At 41.6% G+C, this 12,791-nt stretch overlaps 1 protein-coding gene across 3 annotated transcripts in view; it reads right to left on the bottom strand.

Annotated features, from left to right (window-relative positions):
- LOC122557528 (uncharacterized) overlaps window positions 1–12,791 on the bottom strand; it is a 103,021-nt gene that overhangs the window by 63,431 nt on the left and 26,799 nt on the right. For all 3 annotated transcript variants that reach the window (XM_043705278.2, XM_043705298.2, XM_087973632.1), the window contains exons 11-13: window positions 12,026–12,165; window positions 6,835–6,942; window positions 4,251–4,409 (exon numbers count right to left, since the gene is read on the bottom strand). In XM_043705278.2, coding sequence (XP_043561213.2) covers window positions 4,251–4,409; window positions 6,835–6,942; window positions 12,026–12,165 — 407 coding nt within the window. The remainder of the gene's footprint in view (window positions 1–4,250; window positions 4,410–6,834; window positions 6,943–12,025; window positions 12,166–12,791) is intronic.

Here is a 12,791-nt window from a genome sequence, read left to right as displayed (position 1 = left end):
TGGATGTCTTGAAAAGCATAAAAGTGGATAAATCCCCAGGACCAGATCAGGTTTACCCAAGAACTCTGTGGGAAGCTGGAGAAGTGATTGCTGGGCCTCTTGATGAGAGATTTGTATCATCGATAGCCACAGGTGAAGTGCCGGAAGACTGGAGGTTGGCAAATGTGGTGCCACTGTTTAAGAAAGGTGGTAAGGACAAGCCAGGGAACTATAGACCAGTGAGCCTGATCTCGGTGGTGGGCAAGTTGTTGGAGGGAATCCTGAGGGACAGGATGTACATGTATTTGGAAAGGCAAGGACTGATTCGGGACAGTCAACATGGCTTTGTGCGTGGGAAATCATGTCTCACAAACTTAATTGAGTTTTTTGAAGAGTAACAAAAAAGATTGATGAGGGCAGAGCAGTAGGTGTGATCTATATGGACTTCAGTAAGGCGTTCGACAAGGTTCCCCATGGGAGACTGATTAGCAAGGTTAGATCTCACGGAATACAGGGAGAACTAGCCATTTGGATACAGAACTGGCTCAAAGGTAGAAGACAGAGGGTGGTGGTGGAGGGTTGTTTTTCAGACTGGAGGTCTGTGACCAGTGGAATGCCACAAGGATCGATGCTGGGCCCTCTACTTTTTGTCATTTACATAAATGATTTGGATGCGAGCATAAGAGGTACAGTTAGTAAGTTTGCAGATGACACCAAAATTGGAGGTGTAGTGGACAGTGAAGAAGGTTACCTCAGATTACAACAGGATCTTGACCAGATGGGCCAATGGGCTGAGACGTGGCAGATGGAGTTTAATTCAGATAAATGCGAGGTGCTGCATTTTGGGAAAGCAAATCTTAGCAGGACTTATACACTTAATGGTAAGGTCCTAGGGAGTGTTGCTGAACAAAGAGACCTTCAAGTGCAGGTTCATAGCTCCTTGAAAGTGGAGTCGCAGGTAGATAGGATAGTGAAGAAGGCATTTGGTATGCTTTCCTTTAATGGTCAGAGTATTGAGTACAGGAGTTGGGAGGTCATGTTGCGGCTGTACAGGACATTGGTTAGGCCATTCCTGAAGAAGGGCCTGTGCCCGAAACGTCGAATCTCCTGTTCCCTGGATGCTGCCTGACCTGCTGTGCTGTTCCAGCAATAAAGTTTCAACTTTGATCTCCAGCATCTGCAGACCTCACTTTCTCCCCTAGGACATTGGTTAGGCCACTGTTGGAATATTGTGTGCAATTCTGGTCTCCTTCTTATCGGAAAGAAGTTGTGAAACCTGAAAGGGTTCAGAAAAGATTTACAAGGATGTTGCCAGGGTTGGAGGATCTGAGCTACAAGGAGAGGCTGAACAGGCTGGGGCTGTTTTCCCTAGAGCGTCGGAGGCTGAGGGGTGACCTTATAGAGGTTTACAAAATTATGAGGGGCATGGATAGGATAAATAGGCAAGGTCTTTTCCCTGGGGTTGGGGAGTCCAGAACTAGAGGGCATAGGTTTAGGGTGAGAGGGGAAAGATATAAAAGAGACCTAAGGGGCAACTTTTTCACGCAGAGGGTGGTATGTGTATGGAATGAGCTGCCAGAGGATGTGGTGGAGGCTGGTACAATTGCAACATTTAAGAGGCATTTAGATGGATATATGAATAGGAAGGGTTTGGAGGGATATGGGCCGGGTGCTGGCAGGTGGGACTAGATTGGGTTGGGATATCTGGTCGGCATGGACGGGTTGGACCGAAGGGTCTGTTTCCATGCTGTACATCTCTATGACTCTATGTCAGCTCAGGGATATCTCTGCTGGAGCTCCTCAGGGTTGTGTCCTACACCCAAAAATCTTCAGCTTCTCAATCAATGACCTTCTCTCAGAAATGGGGATGTTCACCAATGATTGTATAATGTTCAGCACCATTCATAACTCCTCAGATACTGAAACAGTCCATGTTCAAATGCAACAAGATCTGGACAATATCCAGGCTCGGGCTGACAAATGGCAAGTAATATTCGCACCACACAAATTCCAGGTAATGAACATCTAACCTCTGCCCCTTCAGTGGTATTACCATCGTTGAGTCCCCCACTATCAACCTCTTGGGGGTTACGATTGAGCAGAAATTCAACTGGACTTGCCCAATAAATACAGAGGCTACAAGAGCAGACCAGAGGCTAGGAAAACTGCAGAGAGTAAGTCACCTCCTGACTCCCCAAAGCTTGTCCACAATTTACAAGGCACAAATCAGGAGTGTGATGGAATATTCCCCACTTGCCTGGATGGGTGTAGTTCCAACAACACAACAAGCTTTACACCATCCAGGACAAAACAACCTGCTTGACTGGCATCAACTCCCCCCATCACTGACCTCCAATAGCAGGAGTATGCACTCTCTATAAGATGTAGTCCAGAAAATCGCTAACGATCCTCAGACAGTACCTTCCAAACCCACCACCATTTCCATCTAGAAGGACAAGGTTAGCAGATACACCACCACTACTTGCAAAGTTCCCTTCAACATCCTGACTTGGAAATGTATTGCAGTTCCTTTAATGTTGCTGGGTCAAAATCCTGGAATTCCCTCCCTAAGGGAATTGTGGATCAACCCACAGCATGTGGAGTGCAGCAATTCAAGAAGGGACCTCCTCAAGGGCAACTAGGGGCGGGCAGTAAAAGCCCATGTCCCATGAGTAATAAGAAAAAGCTCACTTCCATCACTCTAGATAGATTTGAGTTCTACTCTGGTAATTGAATTTCCCCAGACTGAAAGCCAGTTTTGTAATTACTATGCTGCTTAGGTAGTTGCTAGCTATATTAGCATTCATTAAACCCCTGATCTTAATTCAGATCAATTAATTATTATGGAATATACTTCAGTGTATGAAAATCATTTAAACACAAGTTAAAATGTGTCTTAAGATATGTATCAATGCAGTTTAAAAGGACCTTATGTCTGATGGCAGAAATGCTGATGAAAATCTTAAGTTTGCCAAAATTCTATGGAAAGGTCTCAATCCTCTGCAATATGTTTGAGAGGTTCCATCTGGAGGATAAGCATTTCCTCCTTTAATTTCTTATTTCCTTCACCGACTCCAATTTTTACCATGACAAAGTGAACATATCATTGAAGTTCCATTTACAACTATTTCAATCACATTATTCAACCATTTAAGCAGATTTCACATGTTGATATTTGCAAGCATAAGTTCAGGCTTTGACTTTCATTTGTCACGTCAAACATCATCATAGAGATTTTTTAGTCAAGAGAAATAGCAGGTTGAAATCTACCTGCTATATATGTGCTAATATGTATCCTGACCAGCTTAGCCATGCTTTTTTGTGCTGTTTTGTGTTGTGAGTACTAAGGTTCAACTTCTGTATAGTGTACACAGAACATAAATCAATGTTGACATGGTAATAGATATTCATTAGTTCAATGCTATCTTAAGTACTTTATTGAACAGTGTAAACACGTTTTCACTTAAACATAATTTGTAGCCATGGATATGAAAATCTTGAAGCTAATTACTTTCAAAGTAAGACATTGAATAAATCATTTCCAATGTTTTATATCAATTTACCTTCATGTGTGTTATCTGAAACTGGGTTTGCAATACAGTAGCCTTGACACTCAGTAGAAAACCCATTGAACAATTTGAATTATTTCAGTGATTGGTACACTATCAAGGAGCTCAAATTATTAACGTCAACTATCTTATAATATCACAATATCCAAACTCTCCATTAAAAGGCATTCCAGAATTTTAAAAAATTGTGATCATTAGCTTGGCAAAACATTACCTAATAATTATTCAAGGGATCTGAAGGCAGGCAGCTGGAGTGAAGTTGCAGATAACCCAAGAACAGACTTAAAGGTTTAAATGATCTACTTCTAATCTTATATCTATGAGATGTTTTTCCCATTGCAACTGAGCTAATATGACGCATAGATAAAGACAAACTCTTTCCATTGGGTGGGGATTCTAGCCCTAGACGGCATTGTCAGAGAATTAGGACTAGACTGTTCAGGAGAAGTGTTAGTAAGCACTTCCACACAGAAAGGTGGAAGATGTTTGGAACACTTTCACAAATGGCAGTGGATGCAAGATCAGTTGTTAATTTTAAATCTGAGATTTTCTCTTTATCAAAAGGTATTAAGGTATATGAGCCAAAAGCAGGTATTTCGACCACAGATCAGTCATGATCTCATTGTTTGGAGGAACAAGCTCAAGGGGTTGATGGCCTACTCCTGTTCCTATGTTCATATATAATAAAAATCAGAATCTTACCCAGAGACCCAGTCAGAAGCCAGCAGAGATGCTTTGGCCATGAGAGCACTTTTGCCACATCCCACTTCCCCGATAAGGATGATGGGTTTTTGTTTCGAATCCTGTAGAAATTCTTTCAAGTTGAGCAAGGAAGTTTCTCTTCCAATGAAAGATTCAGCTCTTTTGAAAGATGAATGTTCAGAAACTCTAATTAGAACAGTAAGCTCAAACATTTTATACAGAAAACTATTTAACTCCTTAGAATCTTCGATAAGACCCTGACTGGAAAATATTCATTCACCTATCAACAAATTTGTCTAAGATTTGTAATGTTTATATCTAACTCGTGCAAACTGTGTTGCATTGGTATAATTAATGAAGATCATCACATTTAAAATATGTGGTTTCCTTATCAGCAAAGAGAACACCTACAGATATTTTTAATGGATTAATTACATAATGTAATGTTTACCTGCAAATGATCTATATATTTCTAATGATTGTTCATTACAACAGAATCAGGTACAATTGTGTGATGCACATTGACAGGTCATAACATGCAACTTAATGTGAACAAAAACAAATTCAAACAAAATTAAGCTCCTATGTGAGTTTAAAATTAGCACAACAGATATATGGGCATGATTCTGAATCTGCCACAACCCCTCACATGGTACTTAGCAAAGAGGTTTTTCCCTCATAATTTACAATACAATCTGATCTCCCATGGGAGATTCATTCCTATGGGCGATAGCTCACAATATCAACAAAGGTGCAACCTGATTAAAGCTGGCAACTGTACTCTAAGCAAGGCTTTAAAAATGTGGAATGAATTTGAATAAAACTGTATTGAAAACAGCAAAAGATGGAAAAGACTTCATCAGCCACGCAGCATCTTTCATGCAAGGGACAGTGAACATTTCAGGAAATTATTCAGAACAAAAGGAGAACAGCATACCACAGGAAAAAGCTTTTCAGCCCACCAAGACTAGGATCCCTCTATTTCCTGCCGATTCATATATCTGTCAAGGTGCTTCTTAAACATTCCTGTTGGATCTGCCTCCACCAACTCCTCTCTCAGTGCATTCCAGACACTTATCACTCTCAGAGTAAAAGACATGCCTCGCACATCTCCTTCAAATTTGCCTTCTTTTACTTCATTTACAATGAAGAAAGGAAATATCCTATCTTTGATATATTCTGATCAACTCACTTTTAGTTAATTTCCCTTCCCTGAATGTTTCAAATAAAAACCACGAACCAGTGTTCTGACCTATGCTATAGTACTCAAGGAATCAGAGTTGGGCAGGCTATAGATTCATTGGCTCTGGTATTTATGGAGTGGGATGGCAGGGCATCTGAAATAAGGAGAATGTGCAGCTCTTACTCAATTTTTACAACAGGGCTTTAGTTGAATTGTCATTTTCGGCAGGCCTGGCTAGCTTATTGCTGAGGATGCCTGTGCGAGAGGCATAGTTTGAGAGCAGAGAGGAGGGAGTCTGGGGAAAGCGAAAATAGTGGTCGTGATGGAGGTCAGGCTGAAAGGAAGATAAGACTTCAGCAACATTAGAATGGCGAATGGAAGTCTGATCCCGGCACTCAAGTCTGATCATGGGCTGTTGGCATCACTAACTAAAACAGCCTTTATTGCTCATTTCTAACAGAATCATACGGTCATACAGCACGGAAATAGACCTTCCAGTCCAACCAGCCCTCGCCGAACATAATCCCAAACTAAACTAATCCCACTTACCTGCTCCTGTCCCAGATCTATCCAACCCTTCATATTCATGTACTTATCCAGATGTCCTTAAAGTGGTGTAATTGTACCCACATCCGCCACTTCTTTCCACATGCAGATTCATTCCACATGCAAACCACCCTCTTTGTAAAAAAAAACCTGATGTCTTTTTTAAATCTCTCTCCTCTCACCTTAAAAATGTGCTCCCTAGCCTTGAAATCCCACATCCTAGGGAAAACTCAATTACCATTAACTCTAACTATACTCCTCACTATTTTATAAACTTCTATAAGGGCACCTCCCTACATTCCAGTGAAAGAAGTCCCAGCCTATCCAGCCTTTCTTTCTTACTCAAACCTTTCATACCTGGCAACATCCTGGTAAATCTCTTTTGAACCTTCTCCAGCTTAATAATATCCTTCCTATAACTGGACAGCCAGAACTGCACATAGTACTCTAAAAGAGGCCTCACCAATGTCATGTCCAACCTCAACCTGACTTCCCAACTCATATACTCTGAGCAATGAGCAATGAAGCTGAGTGCAATTGCCCATAAGGACATGGTGCTTTTTAGAAGTACCACACGTAATGGTGATTTGTAGAGTCAGGTCGCAGATCATCCTTAAATTTTGCAATCTTCAGATGGCAGAACAGGCCCAAGGAGTTAAAATGATGATTTCCATTCTAATATCTTGAACCAAATGCTCAGCAATCACAAGTATATTGGATATAATACATTGTGTATCATTTATCTGGTGTGTTATTCCTTGAATTTCTAAAAACAACACATGGGAAAAATGAATATGGCTCTCCTTTGAAGTTGTTAGTCACTGACATATTCTGCAAAACGTCTGTAAGACTCACAGGGTCTGACAATGATGTACATGTTCTAGGGTCTCTTCACTAACCCAATGTTTCAGTATGTGACACCTTCTCTTTGGCCCTCTCTTAGTATTCCGTGGGCCAACATTCCTTGAAAAAGAAAACAAAGTTCAAAGCTGAGGCAAAATTATCTTCTACAAAAGTGCAAACAAAAATACTACACATTTAGCCATTCAATACTATATCTCCCTGCCAGAAATAAAACAACATCTTATTTAAACAGCAAAAGTACAAGTTCTTTGTAAACGACATGTCGAAAAATTAATACCAATTGATTATAACTCTTTCTACACTGAATTAATCTTAGGGGCTGATAGCAATTTAAGTTGGGAATCAGAGGGGTGAACTATTCAATCAGCTGGAGACAAGGGAACTTTAATAAAGATACCAAGCAGCACATAACTGAACTCTTGCTGCAGGCCAGTCACTGTGTCAGTCATCACAATCAATTAAATTAGGTACCTGCTTAGAAAACCTAGGCAGCTAAGTATGAATTCAGGTGAGCATAACTGTCACGGGATGATGACGAATATGGCCATCTTAAAGGCTACACCCCAGCTGAGGGTGGGCCAAAATCAGACAACTAAATTTCAAAAACAGTATCCACATTTCATTTATACAATAAACACTAAAATGTCCTGTGCACTCAAATGATGATTCTATTATTAAAACTCTAACTATTGAGGAGAAGGAACAAGATGTGTGGTTTGATCTGTCTCCATGGATTACATTGAAACCTGCAGGCCTGGTATGGGTGTGGTGGGGTATTATGGGGCAGGGGAGGGGAATCAGTGGGGGAGCACATCAGGACCCAATAACAAGGGCTCTGGGCTGTGGGGGTCCCCTGTGTTTTTTGATGGGGGCCTGAGTGGGGAATAGGGCAAATGGGAATAGTATCAGAGTCTCTGAATTAATATAACACTATGTTGTTCAGTTCCTTTGGATTTGGTTGTCAGGTTTCAATTGCACACTGTAATTTGGCTGCTCCCAAAGACTAGACCATCCCCACTCTGCGTCTGCTACACCTCTGTTACTACCTTATCCTGGAGTGCAGGTTCAAGTCTCACCTTCTCCAGGGGTCGTAACAACATCTCTGAACAGGCTGAGTGAGAAAACAGGGTGACTACAGCTGTCCAGTACATTTGGTCCATTCCTCTCTTGTTAGAGTCTTGAAAAGAGCCCCTTCTTATTGTACTACTTTGTGGTTTTCCTCAACCACTTTAGACCACGATGGGCCTGTGCACTTACTCAGTAGGAGAATGAGGATAATGCTAACTATCTACCTGACAACATGTTGGCAGTAGTTGTCATCAAGTGCTCATACGAAATCCACAAATATACAGTTTTGATGTCCTTGAAACAAAATGTGAAATAGGTTTGCTTTTGTCAAAGTGTAGAGAGGAATCAATGCAGAGAGAAAATCCTCCTGAATAAATCTCTAGTGCTTTCATAGAATCCCTGCAGTACGGAAGCAGGCCATTTGGCCCATCATGTCCACACCAATCCTCCAAAAAGCATGCCATCCAGACCCACCTGCCCCCATCTCTGTAACCTTGCAGTTCCCATGGCTAATCCACATCATCTTCACAGGCCTGGACATTATGGGCAATTTAGTATGGCCAATCCACCTAATCGGCATACCTTTTGGACTGTGGGAGGAAACCCACACTGACAAGGGGAGAATGTGCAAACCCCTCATAGTTAGTTGCCTTTGGGTGGAATAGAACCCAGGATTCTTGTGATGCGAGACAGCAGTGCTAACCACTAAGTCACCACTGATGGGTTCACTTTTACACTTGAAATCAATCAACTATATTTTTCTGTCATCTACAAAGAAAGCTGGCCACCTCAGCAAGAGTTATGTTCTCATTGTATTTTTCCTAATCTCCATTCTTGAGAGTTCCTTGTTAAAACCCAAGAGAAACAGATTGATGCACGTACAAGTTTAACCTTTTCTTTGAACCAGTTAAAGAACCAAACAAGTAAAACACAGAAGAGAGAATAAATCATTGTTAGGATGGTGATTCCTCCATCAATCAAAGATAACATAAAAGCGTCAACCCTGAACATTGACTTTATAATTTAACTTGGTGAGTTATTGGCCCTGTTCTTAACATTTACACTTCATAAAGAGGTCTCACCATAGCAATCGTTACTTGGTTACCGTCATAAAAATTGTCTTTCGGCTTCAACCTACGTAATTACTTCAGAATTTGAACAGGATTGTAGTTTTGCCTACATCAGACTGGAGAGCTAACCATATACGACCACAGCAGCTTCATCTGCATTTCTGTTAGAACAGGATTACAGTTAGAACTTCTGTACTTATTAGTGGGGCGTATGCCAATTTGGAGAACTGAAAGTTTATTCCATTTTGAAAATGAATTCACACTCTACATTTGAAACTGATCCTATACAATTAATCAATCTTGTGTGCCACTGTTTTCACTAATGATGTGGAGGAGCCGGTTCTGGACTGGGGTGAAAAAAGTTAAAAATCACATTACACCACGTTATAGTCCATTGGGTTTATTTGGAAGTACAAGCTTTCGGAGCGCTGCTCCTTCATCAAGTAGCTGTGGAGCAGGATCATAGGAGACAGGATTTATAGTAAAAGATAAAAGTGTCATACAACTGATGCAATGTATTGAACAAACCCAGATTGCTGTTAAGTCTTTAATCACTTAGAATGGGGATGCAGGTTTCAATTGATTAATATGTAAATCCCAAATTTCTTTCAAGTCACAGTCCTGAGATGACTTAAGGTTTTATTTAAAAAAAGGTGACATCTCAGCTCAGACAATGCATTAAAGGTGTGAGGTCAGAGGATACAGACAGACATTGTCTGAGCTGAGGTGTCACCATTTTTATACTGAATAGACCTTAAGTTATCTTGGGAATTTTGACTTGAAAGAAATTCTGGGATTTACATATTAATTAATTGAAATCTGCATTCCCATTCTAAGTGATTAAAGACTTAACAGCAATCTGGGTTTGTTCAATACATCGCATCAGTTGTATGACACTTTGATCTTTTACGATAAAGTCTGTGTCCTATGATCCTGTCCCAGTAGCTACCTGAAGAAGGAGAAATGCTCCAAATGTTTGCACTTCCAAATAAACCTGTTGGACTATAACCTGGTGTTGTGTGCTTTCACTAAGTGAGAGCTGAAAAAGAGAACATGGTTTTCAGGACTCTGGTCAAATATTGATCAGAAGCTGCACTGCAAAATATTTGCTAGCCTCTGACTTTCCCAAATTGGCAAGTTAATAGTGAGAGGGTGGGTCAGTGTTTAATTAGACACATCAAGGGGCTACTCAAGGATGGAGTGTCAATAGTAAGATGCCAGTTCAGCTAACAGAGACAGAATCCTTTGCCAGGACAGCTGGTTTGGTGCAAGTGAAGCCAGGCAGATGGGGAAACCCTCAAAACCAGTCTGGACAGCTGTTCCCCTCACCCCTGCCCACCAGGACAGGCAACTGAATAATTTCTAAATGCTTTAATAAACCCAGAAAATGACTGGAAAATATTCCAGTCAGCAAGAATGTAGTATTTCACAAAATAAAAACAAGAGTTATTGCCTTTGTTGCATTATTTGACAACCTTCCAGTCACTGAACATTAACAAAGTAGTGAGATGAGCATGTATGAGATGCATGAATGATATTTTTCAAGCCTAGTTGTAGATAATGGATGGAATTTTAACATCCCTGGCCAAGGGTTTTGAGGATGAGGCAGGAGGGTCTTATAGACACAATGGCCAGTCAGCCCACCATCTACCCACCCACCTACCTCCCTCTGACCTGGCACCTCTCCACTTTTAACAGGATGCAGGGGTGGTGTAGTGATTGGGACCAGGTGTATCTCATTGACAACAAAGTCCTTGATTGAGTCAATCAGGAACCACTGGCTGACCAATATAAACAAGGGATGTAAAATCTCCTAAGTTCAGGGGTCTGACTCTGAGCTGGCAGGTCACAGCCAATGTACTGTGTACAAATAAATATAGGGTGACTGGGGTGATGGGATACAGGTCCCTGTGCAGTTGTTTTAGGTGACCAATCAACTTGGACCAATGAAGGCCCTCAGGAGACCAAATAATAGACCACTTAAGGGCCTCAATCCATGGTATACCCAGACTAATGGAGCTGATAATCACTTCCTTGCAGCTTTGACTGTGTGGTTTGGCATCAACAATGACTGTCCTCTCCCCAAGGTCATATCCCACTCTTGACCCATTCCACCCTCCCTCCCACCCCAAACAACTAGCCTCTTAAACCCAGAGCCTCTAACCCATTCATTCCACTGAGTGGGATCTGGCAGTCAAACCCCGGCCACTTGCCTGCAGTCTACCCTCCGTTCGCTTGGCTGTGGTCCTGCTTGACCCTGGTGCTGCTGGGACTGCAGACAATCCAATTGGTCGGCTGCTATTCCAAAGGCAGGACCTCCTCCCCAGATGGGGAGAATTCATACCCTGAGGCAATTAATACTTCATGGAATACTGAGCAGCTACTGTCTGTACCCCATTCTTTGAGTCAAACCTCACCATTCTAAAGAACCATGGGTTGTGCGTTCTTGTGACTGAAAGTTTTCACAGTTATAGCAAGTCTCTGAGAGAGCACAGGAGCAGCAAATGATGGGGGTCAATGGTGTTGTCACCATAAAACCAAATGCACAGAATTAGAAAATACTTGGAGAATAGAAATAGGCCATTCAACTCAAATGACCTTCAATGAGATGATAGCCCATTGGCCTCCTCACACATGTTTGCCTCAAACCCAATCAGCATGCCCTCCATTCCTTTCTTCAATGTATTTTTTATTCACTCACAGGATGAGGGCCTCACTGACTGGACCAGTATCTATTGCCCATTCCTAGTTGCCCAGAAAGCAGTTAAGTGACAATCACACTGCTGTGAGTCTGTAGGCCAGGCCAGGCCAGGTAAGGATGACAGTTTCCTTCCCTAAAGGACATGAGTGAGCAAGATGGGTTTTTCCAACAATTGACAAGGTTTCCCTCAGATTTCAATTTAACTGCTGCCCCCAAATCTCACACATTAATTGAAGCAACAAACTACATATTTAACTTTGTTTTTAAACCTAATCAAGCAATATTGCTCTTCCTCACAGAGCATTTTATTTCTGTTCTGGCAAATTGATTTGAAAACACTGACCTGTGAAAGTGAGCGATGAAGGTTTTTTGGAAGTCAGCACATAGGCGTTCAATGTAGAATAAGTGGGATCTGTTAAGCTGTGGATTGATTCCATCCCTTCCCCAGCTGACCTTGTACTCATAAATATTGGTGAGCCGAAGCTGCAGAACATAACATTGATTATTACCTTTTAGTGCAAACAAATCAGGCAGAAAGGAAAGTTGTTAGGTCATGAAAAAAATAAATTCACAAAGACTCATTATAATTGAAAGTAACAATAGCTGTCAACTAAAAATGTGCCTGTAGGAGGGAATATAGGGGACAACAATAAAGGAGTTGCTTTTTTTTTCTCATTTACAGGATGGGAGCCTCACCTACTAGGCCAACATTTATTGCCCATCCCTAATTGTTGAGTCAGCCACATTGCTATGGTCTGGAGTTGCATGTAGGCCACACGAGGTAAGGATGCAGTTACCTTCCCTAAAGGACATTATTGAACCAGATGGGTTTATCCAACAACAAATTCATAGAATAGAATCCTTACAGTGTGGAAATAGGCCCAACAAGTCCACACCGACCCACAGAAGGTCCCCCTACCCTGTTACTCTACATTTATCCCTGACTAATGCACCTAACCTACACATCCCTGAACACTACAGGCAATTTAGCACAGCCAATTCACCTAAACTGCACATCTTTGGATTGTGGCAGGAAACCAGAGCACCCAGAGGAATCTCACACAGACACAGGGGAGAATGTGCAAACTCCACACTGACAGTCACCTGAG

This window comes from Chiloscyllium plagiosum, unplaced genomic scaffold, assembly GCF_037043375.1.
Source record: "Chiloscyllium plagiosum isolate Xiang-an unplaced genomic scaffold, Cpla_swu_hap1 HiC_scaffold_2, whole genome shotgun sequence".
Classification (NCBI taxonomy): Eukaryota; Metazoa; Chordata; class Chondrichthyes; order Orectolobiformes; family Hemiscylliidae; genus Chiloscyllium; species Chiloscyllium plagiosum.
Note: the sequence above shows the minus strand (reverse complement) of the source record. Positions and strands in the feature narration are given on the sequence as shown.